The sequence below is a fragment of the Salvia splendens genome, chromosome 19 (assembly GCF_004379255.2).
Source record: "Salvia splendens isolate huo1 chromosome 19, SspV2, whole genome shotgun sequence".
In the NCBI taxonomy this organism is placed as follows: domain Eukaryota; kingdom Viridiplantae; phylum Streptophyta; class Magnoliopsida; order Lamiales; family Lamiaceae; genus Salvia; species Salvia splendens.
In genome coordinates this window covers 22,575,478-22,592,891 of record NC_056050.1, presented here as the reverse complement: position 1 = coordinate 22,592,891, position 17,414 = coordinate 22,575,478, and the positions used below count along the sequence as shown (strand labels likewise).

Here is a 17,414-nt window from a genome sequence, read left to right as displayed (position 1 = left end):
ACATTTTCCTTATATTGAATGATATAAATATAACCTTTTCCTAATATGACGAATATAAGTGAATGTGACAAGGTCATCATATTGAACTATTGAATTATTGTTGCAAACATAACTGTGTTAACACATCAAAATCGTACTATTACTTTATATTAATATCTTAAAGTTAGCAATGTAGGAGTATTATATTACGATCACTTGGGCTTGAATGAAGTTGTACATAATTTCTATCTCCAATGGTTTGATCAAATCCATAGCAAGAGCACAAAGTTATGAACTTTTAATATATGGTAGCATTGCTCACAAGTCATCAAATATAAATCATGAAAGAAAAAACTTGGACTGATAACATGTGAAGCTAACAATGCCTAAGTCAACATGTCAAGAAAAGTTATACAACTATGTGAAATGAGCCACTCACCCTTATAAGAGGGATGATTATCCATAGTTATATAAATGAGCTAGAATGTGAGACAAGATTTAAGAGTTTTAACATTCTTTATTAATTCACCTAATTACCTATTTTTGAATAGTCGTAAATGTACTTAATTAGAGGAACTGGATTTAGCTAGGAAGTTGAAAACATGAGAAAGTGAAAAAGGAATGATTGAGCAAGAAATTACTAGCTTGATTGCGCCGAAGCCCAATGGGAAGAAGCTACAGCCGGCAACGTATAAATTGAGTCCGATCACGTTAGGACTGAGGCGGCGCCGGCGCGGAAGACTGCAATTCTATTTGACCGGCAAATTTAGGAGGTGCAAATTAAACAACCAAAGGTGGTAAAAAAAATAGAACTATTTCATCAATAAATTAAAATGTTTAGTTTACCCATTTCCTCAACCTCTACAGTTTGACAATAAAATAAATATAAATATAAACTAAAACAAAACAAAACAAAACAGAATGAACATATATATTGAAATTATAGGTTTGTTTGTTTCCATTGTAAGCTTAGAAATCTAAAATTGATCAACTTTTTGCAGTTCATTGAAAATTGAAATACTTTTTGAAGGGAAGATTGAATTACTAATGCTAGTTGGGTACATTTTAGGAATCCAACAACCTATTAAGTTATACTACTACTACTACATCTATTAATCTCGGAAAAAATGTAAAATTGATAAAATAAACAATGTAAAATTGATAAAGTAAGAAAAATATAGGAAAAAAAATTAATAAAATATTTGTAATAAGCTAAATAATAATAGTGGCCATCTTAAATTAAGAGACTAATTTTGGTTAATGAATTAAAATGAAAAAATAAGATTATTTTTTTGTAAATGGAGGTAGCTAGTATATTAAACTAAACACAATGATCTATAGATCCGGAGTTGTACATTTGTATGCTTTATACGTTTGTAATGAAAATTTACATTTAATTCTATTGCAGAAGATGATAGTATAAACAATTGGCCATAAGATGATCGGAGATTAAAACTTGTTTATAATTGATAGTAGCTATCAAAATGGCAAATCATATTATAAATAAGTGAATTTACTGAAAAAGGTCCATTAAAATCAAGGCCATAACATAGGGAGTATGTGATTTTACAGATGATTCATAACATTTGGATCCAAATGTAAACCTATTACACAACTTCCTCTTGGTACAACTACAAAAGTGATAGAGAAACAGATGGCTAGAAAACTTGCAGTGATTACTGCATCCAGCATCATGAGCAAGGACTCACTAAGGTCCTATGCATTTATTTCAATAACAAATTTTTTCTATTTCCAACGATCCCATCACCTATCGAAGATTTAGAATCTGTTGGACATAGTGGAGATTCACAGTTCATCTTCATTTGGGTTATAATTTGCTGCTGGTATTACTGCTAGACAAAGGCAAAAGATGTGTGGTTAAGAAGGTAGCCATGCACAGTAGAAGAAGCATCATGTTAATGTCCATAAGAATCTTCCAGCCTCAATGACGAAAAGTTACCAAACAATTTCTCCATGTCGTAATGGATGGATAGTACCATTCTACAAAACAAACAATTTGTATCTCAGTATACAAACAAACAAAAATTCTCAACTAAGATCAGTTTTGGTGGTGTTCACTAAAAAGAAAGTTATAGGAGCCAATCTCTGTTCCATTTCTTTTTCTTATTTTATTTTCTGAGGAATTTCCAGTTTCTATCTCCAGCCCCTGCAAAACACGGATATTCAATCAACGTCAGTGTATAAAAAGGCCACATTGTTCAATACCTTATGTTAATTCAAACCAAGAACCAAAAGTGTTTTTTATTTCCCCTTCAGATTCAGGTGTGTGCATTGGGGATAGTTGTAGACGGAGATTGAAATATAAACTCGTCGGAGAAGCAACATTAGAACCTTGTCTTCGTTGCTACCGACTTAGAAGTGATAATAAAACTGCTTTCTCATGCATCTTCATCACCATCTAAACTAATGTTTGCTCGTTTTCAATCAAACGGCAGTGGGGATTCAGATTGTATCAAAAGTATTTATAGACACTTCAGATTGATAGATTAATTCGATTTAGAGCAATATCAATATCACTCACACCCATCCTTTCACCATTAACACAAACAGGCTCAAATTTTAAAATTGAAACAAGAGTAGTGAAAGCTAAACCAATCAATTGAACAGATACAGCCCCTATTCCACAAATAAATCGAAACTACAACGATCAAAGCACAGAAAAAAAAATTGAATTGGAAATAACTAATTACTACCTCGTCACTAAGGGGAGGCGACATTGTAGTCCGGCGCCACCATCGTGCGCGCTCCTCTACTAGGTGGTGTTCGGTTTGCAAGATAAAATAATACCAAGATACAATCTAGGATTGTGTTGTGATATTATTTTAGTCATTGGGGTTAGCTATGACTAATTATCTCATGATTATGGATTGAATTGTGGGTTTGAATTTCATGAACCAAACACACAACAAATTTAATCTCGGATACAAAACACTATTACCACAACAGATTTAATATGGAAAAGAAATCAATGAAATTAAGAAAAATGATTAATATTAGCAAACTGCATCAAAGTAATAGAAGTATTGCAACTAGAAAATGATGATAAAGCTTGAAACAACCTAGGAATCATTCATAGCAAAGTTGAGATAGTAAGAATCAATCACTTTTTTCCACCATTATCTTCATCAGCATCTTCTTCAGTAGCCTGGTTGTCTTCGTCGATTCCTTCCTCTTCATCCGTATCAAGTTCCTCCGTATCAAATTTGTGGAGTAAAGCAGCTAATTTATCTCTTGCAGCTGCTACATCTCTTTCAACTTCTGCTATTTCTTCTAGAGCTTTTTGGACATTGCTGTGCTTCTTCGCAATCTCTAGGAGATATGCTTTTCTTGTTTTCCTGAATTAAATGAATGTTCGAATTTCTTGGATTTAGAGATTATAATTAAATCACATATCGGAATGAAATGAAATTGGATAAAATGGAAACCCTAAATGCAAAAGCTAATCACAAACACTATTTTAAGATTTTCGCATTCAACGCATAAACAAAATCAAAATTCCACAAGCATATTAACTGGAGAAAGGATCAATTTACGGAGTAAGAAAAGAAAAGAAATGAAATGAAATTGGAGAAAATATCAAATTGAAGAAATTAAAACCCTAGGTTTCACAAATGCAGACGATTCAAAGATTTTCACATAGAATCAATTCAACGTATATACAGAATCAAAATTCCACAAGCAAATTAACTGGAGAAAGGATCAATTTACGGAGTAATGAAGAACAAGAAGTTAATTTAAGTGATGGATGAACTGACGGCTTCGGATCGTCGTCGCGATCAATCACATGATCTTGCTTCCTCTTTTTGTCATCGCCGCCGCCCGCCGCCGCCGTAGACATGTTAATTAAGATCACACGCTTTGGCTGACAATTCTAAATATGAAATTGGGAATGAAAAAATCAAGGCAGTTTTTAGCTTCAAAAATATTTTCTATATACGTACACATTGTATACGTATTATGTATATATACGTTTATTTAGAAAAAGATAGGGAAATCTTTGTTTCAATCCAAAGACTTTTGACACGTTGAAATTAACTCAGTATTTATCGTAACAAACTATCGAATTCCAGTCCCAAAATAGTATTTTTCGTAACAAACTATCGAATTCCAATCCAAAATTTTATCTAAATTTTAAGAAGGGGTAGTGATAAATAAATTTTACTAAAATTGTTTGATTTTATTAGAAAAATTAAGAAAACTAAGAGGAAAAATAATTGAATGTAAATCCTATTAGTTTTATAATAATTGTGAATGAAATATGAGTTATTGAAATACGGGCTCACTTACCAAAAATTGTACTGATAAAATGAACCAATTAATGAAAACCAGATGAAAATTGGATAACTAATGGGGATCGGAGGGATTATAATTCAATCTTGTATTCTTTAATTTAAATTATAGGAGTAGATTAAATCAATTTTCTTGATTTTGAAAGATGTCTAAATACAAATTCATTATTATAAATATTACTCCGTACATAATTATATTTACTAGTGTAAAGTTTTTTCAAATAAATAGTAAATTGTAGGAGTAGTATATAATTGAACCGTAACCCTCTTAATTAATTAAAAGATTTATAATTTAACCAATAGGCTACTAATTTTATATGACATGTATTGAAAAGAACACTACTATATATACTTGTATACGTGAAAGGAGTGATCATGCTATTAATCGATGAGGAATGGAAGACATATGACATTGCAAATCAAATGCATGAACTCATCAATTTCTGGTCAATTATTCAACTTTAAAAAGTAACCAATTACTAGTATTTCATGATTTTGATATTTTGCATAATTATTCCATTAATTTAGATTTTGGGAATATTTTTTACACTTTGAACACAATTATACGAACCAAGGACAATTATATTTGCTCGAAGCAACAAACTCTCATACACAATTTTCACCAAATTATCCAAATCAATGAGATAACTGAAGAAAGTGTCAAAATGATATAATCGACTAGTATTTTTTGAAATGGTGATATTAATAAGAAAATTAACCTAATTTTATGTTATTTCCGGCAATATATCCTACATTTTATCAACATCTTAATTCATCATCAAAATTAAATGCATGACTCATGAAGTCTTCAAAATATTATTGCAGAAGCTAGTAAAATAGTTCTCCGTATAATTAAAAATTTTCGTTCGTGAAAAATAATTGAAATCATCTCAACACACTCAAACAAATATCATAAAAAGAATATACTTAAAAAAATCATAAATGAAAGTGAAACTATTAACCAGACTAGGACTACTACACATATCATCATTTAATCAATGAGAAAACAGCTTGACATCAAACATTCATAATCTGAATAAGATGCACTGAACAAGCTTTAATATTGAGATGAATAGCAAACTGCATCAAAAGCAGTAGAAGTAATGCAAACTAGAAAAAATGATCATCAAGTTTGAAACAATGAAGGAACACCAACACATGCCTGACGCATGATCAAAACAAAGTTCAGATAGTAAGAATCACCATATGTAAACCAGCAGAGAAGAGAAAAACTGAGTAGTGATCAATCACTTTTTTCCACCATTTTGCTCATCAGTCTTAGAGTCACGACCTGGGCTAGCTGATCAATCACTCTTGTCCGTCATTACTACATCCGTCTTGGAGTAATGAGCCGTATCATCAGATAAGTTGGCATCAGGCATAGATTGGTCAGACTGATCAGAACCAGAAGCTCCACCTTTGGATTTCTCAGCATTCTCTTCTTTTTCATCTGTAGCCTTCTTGTCTTCGTCGTTGACTGCTTCAGCCATAGGGTGGTCACACTGAGAACCAGAAGCTCCACCTTTGGATTTCTCAGCATTTTCTTCTTTTTCATCTGTAGCCTTCTTTTTTTCATCAGTATCCTTCTTGTCCACTTCTTCCTCTTTATTTTCTTCCTCAGCCATTTGGTCGATTAAAACATCTAATCTCTCTCTTTTTGCTACTAAAGCTGTGTGTGCTTCTGATATTTTTGTTTCAATGTCTTCAATATCATTTAAAACTTCTTGGATTTTGGGATGTTTTGTGATGCGCTTCTTACCAATCTTTCCGGTTCTGGTCTTACCAATACTTTTCGGATCAGGTTTTGATTTCCGACGGCGGTGTTGAGAAGCCCTGCAAAATAACTCAATCACTTTCTTGAAATTTTTTCTATAAAATTTTCTATTAACTCACATATAGAATTAGAGAAAATATCAAACAACAACGCATAAACAAAAAAATTAAAAGGGAAAAGGATTAATTGACGGAGTAATAAAAAGCAAGAAATGAATTGAAACTAACGTCACCCAACAAACCCTAACTCAGTCACTTTCTTCTATATTATATCTTTATCATAAATGAAATGAATGTTCTAATTTCTTGATACTGACAGTGATGAATCCTCCGAAGATTAACTCATGTATCCAAACATCACACAACAAATCACCACGAAAAAAACCCTAGGATATAGATAAACACGATTCTAAGATTTTCACACAGAATTAATTCAGCGAAATCAAAATTCGGCAAACAAATTGACAGGAGAGAGGATTAATTGACGGAGTAATTAGAAACAGGAAATCAAAAACAAGAATGAATTGAAGTGATTGATAAACTGACGGTTTCTCGATTGGAGCAGATTCATCATCAGCATCATCGCTACTCTCAATGAATGGATCTGGAGCATCTGCGGGCAGAGCAAGCTTCTTCCTCTTGTCATCGTCGCCGTCCATCCCTCCGCTGCCGCTCGCCGCCGCCGCCGCAGACATTGTGAAGATCAGACGCTTAAGCTGGCAATTAATTACTTCTCTTCTCTCTCTATTTCTTTCCCTCTCTAGCTAACAATTAGTATATCTATCGCATGCAGAAAGGAAGAAGGAGAGTCCTATTTCTTGCTATGAAAAATGCAGTTTGGAAGGAAGATTGCAGCTTCAAATTGCATTATATACTTACACATTGTGTATGTATACCTTCAATTAAAAAAAGAGAGGGAAATCGAGTAACTGTATTCAAGCCGGAGAGGTTTGACACGTGGAATTCAGCGATTTAAATATAGAATTTGATTTTTTTTATAATTGGAATTCAAGTTAATTGCAGTGTCATATTTTTCCATATTACTAATATTATTATCGATAGTTGCTATTCAAAATCAATAAACCATGCAACACACCTAATCAAAGTGAGCCAGGTGGCGCAAAAAGCCTCTACCTCATTCTAATTGTATTAAGTTACTATTTTAGATAGGTTATTTTCAATTTAAAAGGTTTAATTTATTACTATTATATAGGGATTCTTTATTTCTTATGCTCATAAATATACTATCATAGTACATGAGGATTTAATTTATCTATTTTTATATAAAAGGCAAATTTTCGCTAAAATTGATCAAATTATAGTTCGTCTCAATTTATCAAACTCTAGTTCATATTAAATTCCAGTCGGAAAGTAGACGGATTAAATAATTGTAAAAATAAAAAGATTGTGATTTATAGACCAGCTTTTGAAAGATGCAGAATGAATCAAAATTTGACCGTTTTCCATGATTTATTTAGCAATTAGTATTTGTACTGGAATAACATGATCTAGCAAGCCCTAAACCCACGAAATTTCCGCTATTTAACCATGCACATCAAATAAATACTATTGCTACGTACTACTTACTATATAATCCAAATTTCATTCGCGAAAATAACAGAAAAATCTCAATGCAATTCAAACAAAAACATAATTGGCATTTAGAAAATTTATGTTCAAAACATTACTATAACAAATAAAATGATATTTCGAAATTTTCTTCTTCAATGTCAAAAATTCTGAGGATCGAAAATCATAACATCGTAAATAATGACAACTAAATGCAGGAAACCAAAATTATTAGCAAATAAAAAAAGAAATTGATCATATCATAAAACTTGAGAAGTCATGAGATGGTGTTTAATCATATAGCTAAACAACCAAAGTTTGATGAATGAATATTGAGCAAAGTAAAGTGATATGTAAATTTTGGTAAAGAGTTTCCATCAAGCTGCTTCAGGATGAATGCCAAAGCATGAAAAAAAAAACAAGCAATGAATCCAGGTGGAGTGCTTGATTTGTTCCCATCTTCAACCCCAAAGCATGGAAATAAACAATCAATTAATGTAGCTCTACTGCTGGCCACCGGCTGATCAGTGCTCGATGCGACAGCCTCAATTGTTTGACTCATTACTTCTTCAGTGTTTGACTCGCTAATGGGTAATTCCCATCTCGACCCGCTACCCGACGATAACGGAAAACGGGGGCAGGATCGGGTAGTGTGTTTTAGAGTTTTGCGTGTAGCGGGTATACCCGTTAGTCCCGATAATACCCGTTATTATTAGTATTAGCCATATTCCTCCTTTTAATACCCCCTCCGTTCCATATTAATAGAGGTGTTTCAAATAGTTAAAGTGACGAAAGAAAAAGTAAATAGTTAAATTATAATAGCCATATACGCACTCACTTTGAAAAATTAAAAATAAATAGTTAGAACGGAGAAAAATAAAATAAGAAAGATAATAATGTAGAGAAGAATATTTATATTATTATGAGTGAAGAAAATGAAATGTCTCTATTAAGGCGGAATAGTTGGAGTACTTTATATAATCTAAGAAATCTTTTAAAACATTTTTTTATTCCAACAACATACAATGGAAAACTCAACGGAACTAGCTATAGAGTGTCCCTCACTTATTCTCAATCTATTCAACGTTTACCATGGATATTAATAAAGTAAATTAGGGAACGTTGACGGTTATTATGGTTTTCAAATTTTTTATTAGGACTTCGGGTCGAGTACGGGTACCGGCAATGTCGGGTACGGGATACCCGACACGGGTATCGGGCAATCCCGGCGCGGAGCGGGTATTGGGACAACAAATTTGGCTAAAATTGGGTACGGTTACCAGACTTGTCGGCCGTGGGTAACCCGTTTCGCCACCCCTACACACACCCGAAAATGAAGCAAGTATTATGAGGATTTTAAATGTGCATGTGTTGAAGCTAGATTCAGGCATAAACAAAATCAAAATTCCACAAACAAATTAAGTGGAGAAAGGATTAATTAAGGGAGTAATGAAAAACAAGAAGTTAATTAAAGTGATGGAGAAACTGACTGCTTCTTATCGGTTGGAGCAGATTCATCATCACTATCATCGCTATTATCACTGAATAGATCAGGAGCATCTTCGGGCATAGCTCGCTTCCTCTCCGCAGACATATCACACGCTTAAGCTGCCAATTAATTACTTCAATCTCTATTCTTTCACTCTCTCTATCTAACAATTTCTTACAGGAAGAAGGGGAGCATGACTTAAAAGGTTAAGCAAGTTATTTTTGGTTTTTATTTATTTTCTAATTAGTAGATGGAAAAATATTAATTGTTTTTCCTTTTACCAAATTAAGGTTCTCTTTTTATTTATTTTCTTTTAGTTATTTCCTTTAAGTTTATTTCCATATTTTTCTTTGCCTATATAAATTGAACTAATATGACAGACTTAGATTCTAAGTTCTCAATTTATTGAATTCTTATTTCTACCAGTTCAAATGTTCAATTATTCTTCTTTAGTTCGGAGTTGAGAAAGACTGCAGCTTCGAAAATATTTTGTGTTGCATATACCTGCATTAATTGAAAAAAGAGAGGGAGTATTTTGTGAGAGTAACTCTCTTCAATCTGGAGAAGTATGACGTGGAATTAAGTGACATAGCAATTTAAATATGGGCACATAACCAAAAAATACATCAACTTTTGACCATAAACTTTAAATATGGTGAAAAATATCAATTTTTAGTTCATAGTAGTAAATTTTCCACGATTAAATCATTTAGCGAATTAATGTTGTGTATTTCAAAGCTGTTTAGCATTATAATTTTGTCGTTTAAGATGACCTAAATAAATTATGATCTCACTAAAACGAAGTAATTGGCACTCTATTAGACGAGAAACCAATTGATCAACGAAACAAAGTAAACTAAGATCTATACAAACCCTTAGTTCAACGAACAAAACACATATATTTATCCATCAAAATACACACACACATACACACATAATTTAATGGGCGTAAACATGCAAACTCAAAATTGAAGAAATGAAAAATGAGAGATCCCTATTTGTTGACATGAAATTGGGGTGTAAAAGCTAAAATAATCATCCATATAATTAAAAAATTTGTTCGTAAAAAATAATTGAAATAATCCCAACACGCTCGAACAAAAATTAATAAGTGCAAAAGAACAACTTTTCATAAATTGTTTAATTTTTAGATATTCAATTACTTCTATCATTCCTATATTGAAACTATATATGGACCAAACAGGTATAGTTTAATCTTGAGAAGTGAACTAGTAGAACTACTTCATCGACATATCACAATCTAATCAGATAAGCTAGACATCAAACATTCAAAACATTAGTATTTACAATCAGTCTGAATTAAATGCCACCAAAACAAACTATTACCACCACAGATTTAATATGGAAAAGTAATTATTAAAATCAAATTCAGAAAGTTGATTAGATCATAAGACCTGCCATAACATTGAGAGAAGTTTGATCACAACAACAACAACATAGCAAACTGCATCAAACTGCTACTACAAAAATGATCATAAAATTTGGAACACCCAAGCAATGAAGCAGATAGTAAGAATGAGCATATGATCAATAATTTTGTCCACCATTTTCATCATCAGTGCTGGAGTCATGAACCATATCATCTTTCGCTTTGTCATCTCCAGTAATAGAATGGTCAGACTGAGCTTCTTCTTCTTCAGTAGCCTTCTTGTCGTCGTCAACTTCTTCCTCTTGATTTCCATCACCCTTAGGCTGGTCTAATAAATCAGCCACTCTTGCAACTTCTGCTGTTCCTATTCTTGCAGATGATACTCTTCTTACAGCAGCTTCTAGTCTTCTTAGAGCTTCTTCAGTTTGGCCACGCTCTTCCTCAATTCCGATTCTGCGCTTCTTCTTCGCAATCTCTTTGGTTCTTGTGTTCCCCAATTTTGTCAGGTTAGAAAATGATTTTGTTTTCCCAGAAAGCCCTAATTTCCTGCAGTAAATGACCAATATTTAGTTAACGAACCTAGGGTTTGATAAACAAGAAATTAAAGTGAAATTAAATTAAGCAATGGTGTTGAGGGATCGATAGCTAAACTCACGGTTTCTGATCATCACTATTTTCAGTATTAGAATCAGAAGCATCGCTACTCTGAGGAGCATCTTAGGGCGTAGCTCGCTTTCTCTTCTTGTCATCGTCCCCGTCCATCCCTCCGCCACCGGTTAAGATCGCACGCTTAATTTCTCTTCTTTTTCTCGCAGGCAAAAAGGAAGAATATGGGAGTTGGGAATGGATGAGTCGTGGCAGTTTTCTTGAGGGATTTTGAATTCTTGATGATTCAGTATTTTAGCGGGAGTAAACAAAACCAAATTTTAGAAATTAATATAAAACTTTACTTCTTTGACCCTAGATTTTGAACTGATCATTTTCTGGTCAATTATTCAACTTAGAAAAAATAACCTAGCAATTACTAGTATATCATAATTTTGATATTTTATTTAATTATTCCATTAACTTATACTCCCTCCGTCCCAAGTTACTTGAGTCGTATTCCTTTTTGGGTTGTCCCAAGTTACTTGAGTCATTTCTCTTTTTGGCTAAAAACAAAACATCTAATCACACCTATTTTATCATTTCTTTCAGTTTACTTTATCTCCTCTCTCTTACTATATTCTCTCTTCTACTTTATTTAACTCATTAAACACAACTTTCTTAAATCCCGTGCCGAAAAGAAACGCCTCAAGTAACGTGGGACGGAGGGAGTATTTTGGAATAATTACTCCTTGAAATTTTGTCACTTATTTCCATTTATCCGTTCCTAAAAATTTGTCACATTTCACTTCGTACCGTTTTTTGGTAGTGGACCCCACATTCCACTAAAGCATTCTCACTCAGATTCCACTAATTTTTTTAACTCATGTTTTATTACATTTCTTAAAACCCGTGTCTGGTCAAATGATAACAAATTATTAAGTAATACACTTTGAACACAATTATACGAACAAGGACAATTATATTTGCTGGAAGCAACAAACTCTCATACAAAACAAAAATGCATAGTCATATTCTCGCCCACACAACAAATCTCTAATTCTTGGTAACTAACTATGGCACTCTTACCCTTTTTTGAATTTTATTTAATTGCAAGATATGCATGATATCATAGGTGCATGCATGCATCACTTTAATCATATCGTTGCACAACATAGTATGATTTTAAAACCAAAGTACATTATCCTGATTTTATAAAATTCATAATTCTTTTTTTTGAGTGATTATGCATACAATTCATAGATTTTGGCTTCAAATCATAAACAATTTAATTCCACCGGATTATCCAAATCAATGAGATGATAGAAAAAAGTGTCAACCCGATACAATCAACTACTTTTTTAAGTGAGATTGATCAGAAAATAACCAAAAATTTTATGGTATTTCCGAAAATTTATCCTACATTTTATCAACATCTTAATTCATCATCAAAATTAAATGCATGAACTCAAGTCTCCAAAATATTCTTGCAAAAGCTAGTAAAATAATTCTCCTTAAATAATTGAAATCATCTCAACACACTCAAACAAATATCATATTAAAACGAAGTGAAACTATGAACCAAAATAGTAGAACTACTACATAGAAATATCATCATTTAATCAATTAGGAATGAGCTAGACATCAAACATTCATAATCTGAATAAGATGCACTAAACAGGCTTTAATATTGAGATGAATAGATCATAAAACCAGCCATAGTAGCAAACTGCATCAAAGCAGTAGAAGTAATGCAAACTAGAAAAATGATCACAAAGTTTGAAACAATGAAGGAATCACCAACACATGTCTGATGATCATAACAAAGCTCACCATATGTAAACCAGCAGAGAAGAGAAAAACTGAGTAGTGATCAATCACTTTTTTCCACCATTTTGTTCATCAGTCTCGGAGTCACGAACCATATCAATGTCACCGGATGAACCTGCTTCAGCCTGAGAACCAGAAGCTCCACCTTTGGATTTCTCTGCATCATCTTCTTCTTCATCCGTAGCGTTCTTGTCGTCGTTGTTGTCGACTTCTCCCTCCTCTGGATCTTCATCTGCCAAGTCAAGTGTTGTAGCTGCTAATCTTCCTATAGCGTTTTCTAGTTTTTTTTAGCTTCTCCGGCTTCGCGATGCATCTGTATTCTGCGCTTCTTGTACTTGGTCTTTTCCTTCTTCACAATCTCTTCGGTTCTCATGTTCCCCAATTTCGTCAGGTCACCAAATGATTTTGATTTCCCAGGGCAGTGTGGAGAAAGCCCTTTCCTGCAACAAACCCTAACTCAATCACTTTCTTTTCCATAAATCAAATGAATGATCTAATTTCTTGATACTGACAGTGATGAATCCGAAGATTAACTCATGTATCCAAACACGATTCTAAGATTTTTCACACAGAATTAATTCAGCGAAATCAAAATTCGGCAAACAAATTGACAGGAGAGAGGATTAATTGACGGAGTAATTAGAAACAAGAAATCAAAAACAAGAAACGAATTGAAGTGATCGATAAACTGACGGCTTTTCGATTGGAGCAGATTCATCATCAGTATCATCGCTGCTCTCACTTAATGGATCTGGAGCATCTACTGGCAGAGCTCGCTTCCTCTTCTTGTCATCGTCGCCGTCCACAGACATGCTTCCGACAGTGAAGATCGCACGCTTAAGCTGGCAATTAATTACTTCTCTTCTCTCTCTAGCTAACAATTAGTACTTCTCGATCGCAAGCAGAAAGGAAGAAGGAGAGTCCTATGAAATTGGGGAGAAATGCAGTTTGGAAGGAAGATTGCAGCTTCAAATTGCATTATATACATACGCATTGGGTATGTATAGCTTCAATTGAAAAAAGAGAGGGAAATCATTTGTGAGAGTAACTGTATTTTCAAGCCTGAGAGGTTTGACACGTGGAATTCAGCGATTTAAATATAGATTTAGATTTTTTTTTTCTTTAATAATGGAATTCAAGTTAACTGCAGTGTTATATTTTTTCATATTACTAATAGTCTAATATTATCGATGGTTACTATTCCAAAATAAATTAACCATGCAACATACCTCATCAAAGTGAGCCAGAATGCCAGATGGCGCAAAAAGCCTCTACTATCAGAATACATGGGATTTAATTTATCTATTTTTATATAAACAAATTCTAGTTCGTCTCACTTTTTTAAAAAGTAAATTATAGTATATCACGAAGTTTGCAATATAACATTTGATTTAAACACGCTATCAACTAGTGTTGGAAGAGATCACGAGTAAATAATCGAGAAGATTGGGGGAATCAAATCACAAGCAAATAATGAGGAAGATATGGAATTAATTGTAAATTATCAAGATTATGGTAATTAGAATTAGGCCAAAATCTTTCCTTATGTGTATAGCTGCTCTTCCTATAATACTCGATGTAATCTTTGTGACAATACAAGTTGAATAAATATTAGATTTTAACATGGTATCAGAGCAAGGCTCAGAAATAATTTCATCATAGCCTTGGTTTACCTCTCTCGACCTAAAGGCAGATTAAGCCATGGCCGACGAAACCAAACCCCCAGTTCAAGACGACCACAAGCTACGGGTCAGCAAGAATGTGACCGTGGCAGTAAAGCTCAACGGAACGAATTACTCCATATGGAGCCGACTCATGAAGATCCAAATCGGGAGTAGACTAGTACTCCGCCACATCAACGGCAGCCCGCCACCACCCAAACCAGGGGCGGCTGGCTACACGGAGTGGGAGGAGACCGACTTGATTGTCTTCTCGTGGATCTTAGACAACATCGAGACGGACATCGTCATCGACTTCGCTCACCATCAAACAGCCGAAGCCCTGTGGAAGAGCCTAGCCGTGACGTTCGAAAGCACGTCCGATTCGTTCTTGCTCTTCGATCTGGAAGAGAAAGCAGAGAATGTCAAGCAAGGAGAACAAAGTCTCGAAACCTATTGGCGTCACTTACATGGGACGTGGATCGACGTCGACCGGTGTCAAGAACAGCCGGTCACGTGTTGTGACAAGGGGATAGGGCAATTCCAAAAGTATGTCGAAACACGACGATTATTCAAATTCCTAACCGGCCTGAACCCGAGATACGACCAAATGAAACGAGAAGTGCTTAAAGACAAACCGTGGCCCTCAGCCGAGGTTGCGTACGGTTGGATTAAGAGGGAGACCGCCCGGCTCAGCATTATGCCGGCAACCACCACTGAATCCGCCGTCGCAACCAACGGTACCACATCATCGGGCAGAATCGGGCTCGGATTCGCGGTCCGGAGTCAACAGAGGAGTGGACAACCGCCGCATCGTCTCAATACATCAACCGCCCCGAATCGCCGGCTCTTCAAGCAAGACAAGTCCAAGCTATGGTGCTCACACTGTGGGAAGCACAAGCACACCAAGGAGACGTGCTTCCTACTCGTCGGATTCCCGGAATGGTGGGATGACAACCAAAAAGCCAAGGCCAAATTAGCGATCGGTGTTACAGAAAATGGAGGGGACATGTTTCCAGCGACCGGAGCGGGCAACCAGGAGGCCGCCGACGCTCACGGTCGGCCGGATAATCGGGGCGGCGCGATGGGAGAGGCAGCAAGCGCTGAATTCAGAAGGAGCGGCGGATCGTTCGGAGCAGGTAACGGGTTGGGGGTGTTAAACCCTAACCCCAATCTTGAATTTGCAAATGAGTCCCCCCAGATTAATAAACCCCACATTTTACCCCATTCTGATAATATTAGGAGATTGAACCCCATAAAAGCTGGAAATTCGAAATCTGCCCCCAAATCCTCAGAAATCTCGTTTATTACCCCAAATTATTTTGCACCCCTTCAAAATACCCATGTTGTGTGTATGGCAAAAAAATTACCGGGTAGTACTACAAGTGAGTGGATATTTGACTGTGGGGCTACAGATACAATGACGTATGATAGAAATGATTTTTCTGTTTTTAATGGGGCAACTAAAAGTCAAATTCAGACTCCTGATGGGGGATCAACGTCCGTAAGTGGGAGCGGAACTATTGAGATATCTCCAAACCTGAAACTCAATAATTGTCTTTATGTGCCTAAACTGTCTCACAAACTAATGTCTATTAGCCATGTGACCAAAGAGTTAAATTGTACCTTATTGATGCACCCGAACTTCTGCGTTTTACAGGATATCAGGACGAGGAGGATAATTGGGCGTGGCACTGAGCGTCAAGGGCTCTATTATGTGGATGAGATAGCTCACCAAGGTGGCGCCGCAATGCTTGCTCACGGATCTGCTGATAGAGAAGCTTGGTTGTGGCATCGGAGAATGGGTCATCCCTCAACGGGTTATTTTAAATTACTTTTTCCAAAATTTTCGCATATTAAAGACATTTCTTGTGAGTCGTGTGTTTTGGCTAAAAATCATAGACAATCTTACAAATCCAGTGATACTCGTGTTAAGGATATTTTTTCTATTGTTCACGTTGATGTGTGGGGCCCTGCGCCTATTGTTGGTGATCATGGTTTTAAATATTTCCTTCTGTTTGTCGATGATTGCACTAGAATGACCTGGGTGTATTTTTTGCGGAATAAATCTGAAGTTTTCGAAAAATTCGTCATCTTTTTTAAAATGATTCAGACACAATTTCGAAAAACCATCTCAGTCCTTCGGTCAGACAATGGGAGGGAATTTGTCAATAAAGACATGGAAGACTTTTTTTAAAAAAATGGGTTAGTTCACCAAACCACGTGCCCGTATACACCAGAACAGAATGGGATAGCTGAGAGGAAAAACATAATTCTTCTCGAAATTACTCGAGCGTTGTTTTTTTTACTCAAATGTCCTAAAGTTCCTTTGGCCCGAAGCCGTGGCTACGTCAGTTTATCTTGTAAATCGTCTTCCTACAAAAATACTTAACATGAAAACACCCCTTCAGACCCTTTCGAAAATGACGAAACTTCCTGAACCTCTTACTCTTCCACTTAAAATTTTTGGATGCTCTGTCTATGTGCATATACCGAAACACGAGAGAACAAAATTTTCTGCATGCGCTGTGAAATGTGTCTTTCTAGGATATGGGATTAATCAGAAGGGGTATAGGTGTTATGATCCATCCACTAGGAAGATAATCACCACTATGAACTGTAATTTTCTTGAATGTGAATATTTCTACCACACCCATCTTCGGGGTCAGGGGGAGAGTAGTAGAAATAGCCTAAGGGATATCAGTGGACCCCCAAGTTGGTTGGTGCCTCAACCAAGTAACTCAGAGGTGGAACTAACAGAGCAAGCTAGCAACACCGCCGAGCAGGTCACAACCACTATGGACCCTCCTCAGGCAACCACGCCTCAATCC

The 17,414-nt window shown here is 35.2% G+C and overlaps 2 protein-coding genes across 2 annotated transcripts; both read right to left on the bottom strand.

The window, feature by feature from the left end:
* Positions 1 to 2,969: 2,969 nt before the first annotated feature.
* LOC121779512 lies at positions 2,970 to 3,933 on the bottom strand. The gene is made up of 2 exons (XM_042176848.1): positions 3,756 to 3,933; positions 2,970 to 3,335 (listed from the first exon to the last, which is right to left on the bottom strand). Exons 1-2 carry the CDS (start codon positions 3,836 to 3,838, stop codon positions 3,101 to 3,103), a joined length of 318 nt encoding a protein of 105 aa, XP_042032782.1. The 5' UTR covers positions 3,839 to 3,933; the 3' UTR covers positions 2,970 to 3,100.
* Positions 3,934 to 5,253: 1,320 nt separating this feature from the next.
* LOC121778762 (nucleolar protein dao-5-like) lies at positions 5,254 to 6,904 on the bottom strand. The gene is made up of 2 exons (XM_042176169.1): positions 6,609 to 6,904; positions 5,254 to 6,122 (listed from the first exon to the last, which is right to left on the bottom strand). The coding sequence occupies exons 1-2, from the start codon at positions 6,755 to 6,757 to the stop codon at positions 5,594 to 5,596; spliced, it is 678 nt and encodes a 225-aa protein (XP_042032103.1). The 5' UTR covers positions 6,758 to 6,904; the 3' UTR covers positions 5,254 to 5,593.
* Between the last annotated feature and the right edge of the window lie 10,510 nt (positions 6,905 to 17,414).

What these genes read in the sequence shown, in the direction of transcription:
- LOC121779512 (XM_042176848.1), bottom strand. Translation starts at nt 3,838, where the DNA reads ATGTCTACGGCGGCGGCGGGCGGCGGCGATGACAAAAAGAGGAAGCAA. An exon ending in CGCGACGACGATCCGAAGCC is followed by an intron (nt 3,336 to 3,755) that starts GTCAGTTCATCC and finishes CATTTAATTCAG; the next exon opens with GAAAACAAGAAAAGCATATC.
- LOC121778762 (XM_042176169.1), bottom strand. Translation starts at nt 6,757, where the DNA reads ATGTCTGCGGCGGCGGCGGCGAGCGGCAGCGGAGGGATGGACGGCGAC. An exon ending in TCTGCTCCAATCGAGAAACC is followed by an intron (nt 6,123 to 6,608) that starts GTCAGTTTATCA and finishes GTTATTTTGCAG; the next exon opens with GGCTTCTCAACACCGCCGTC.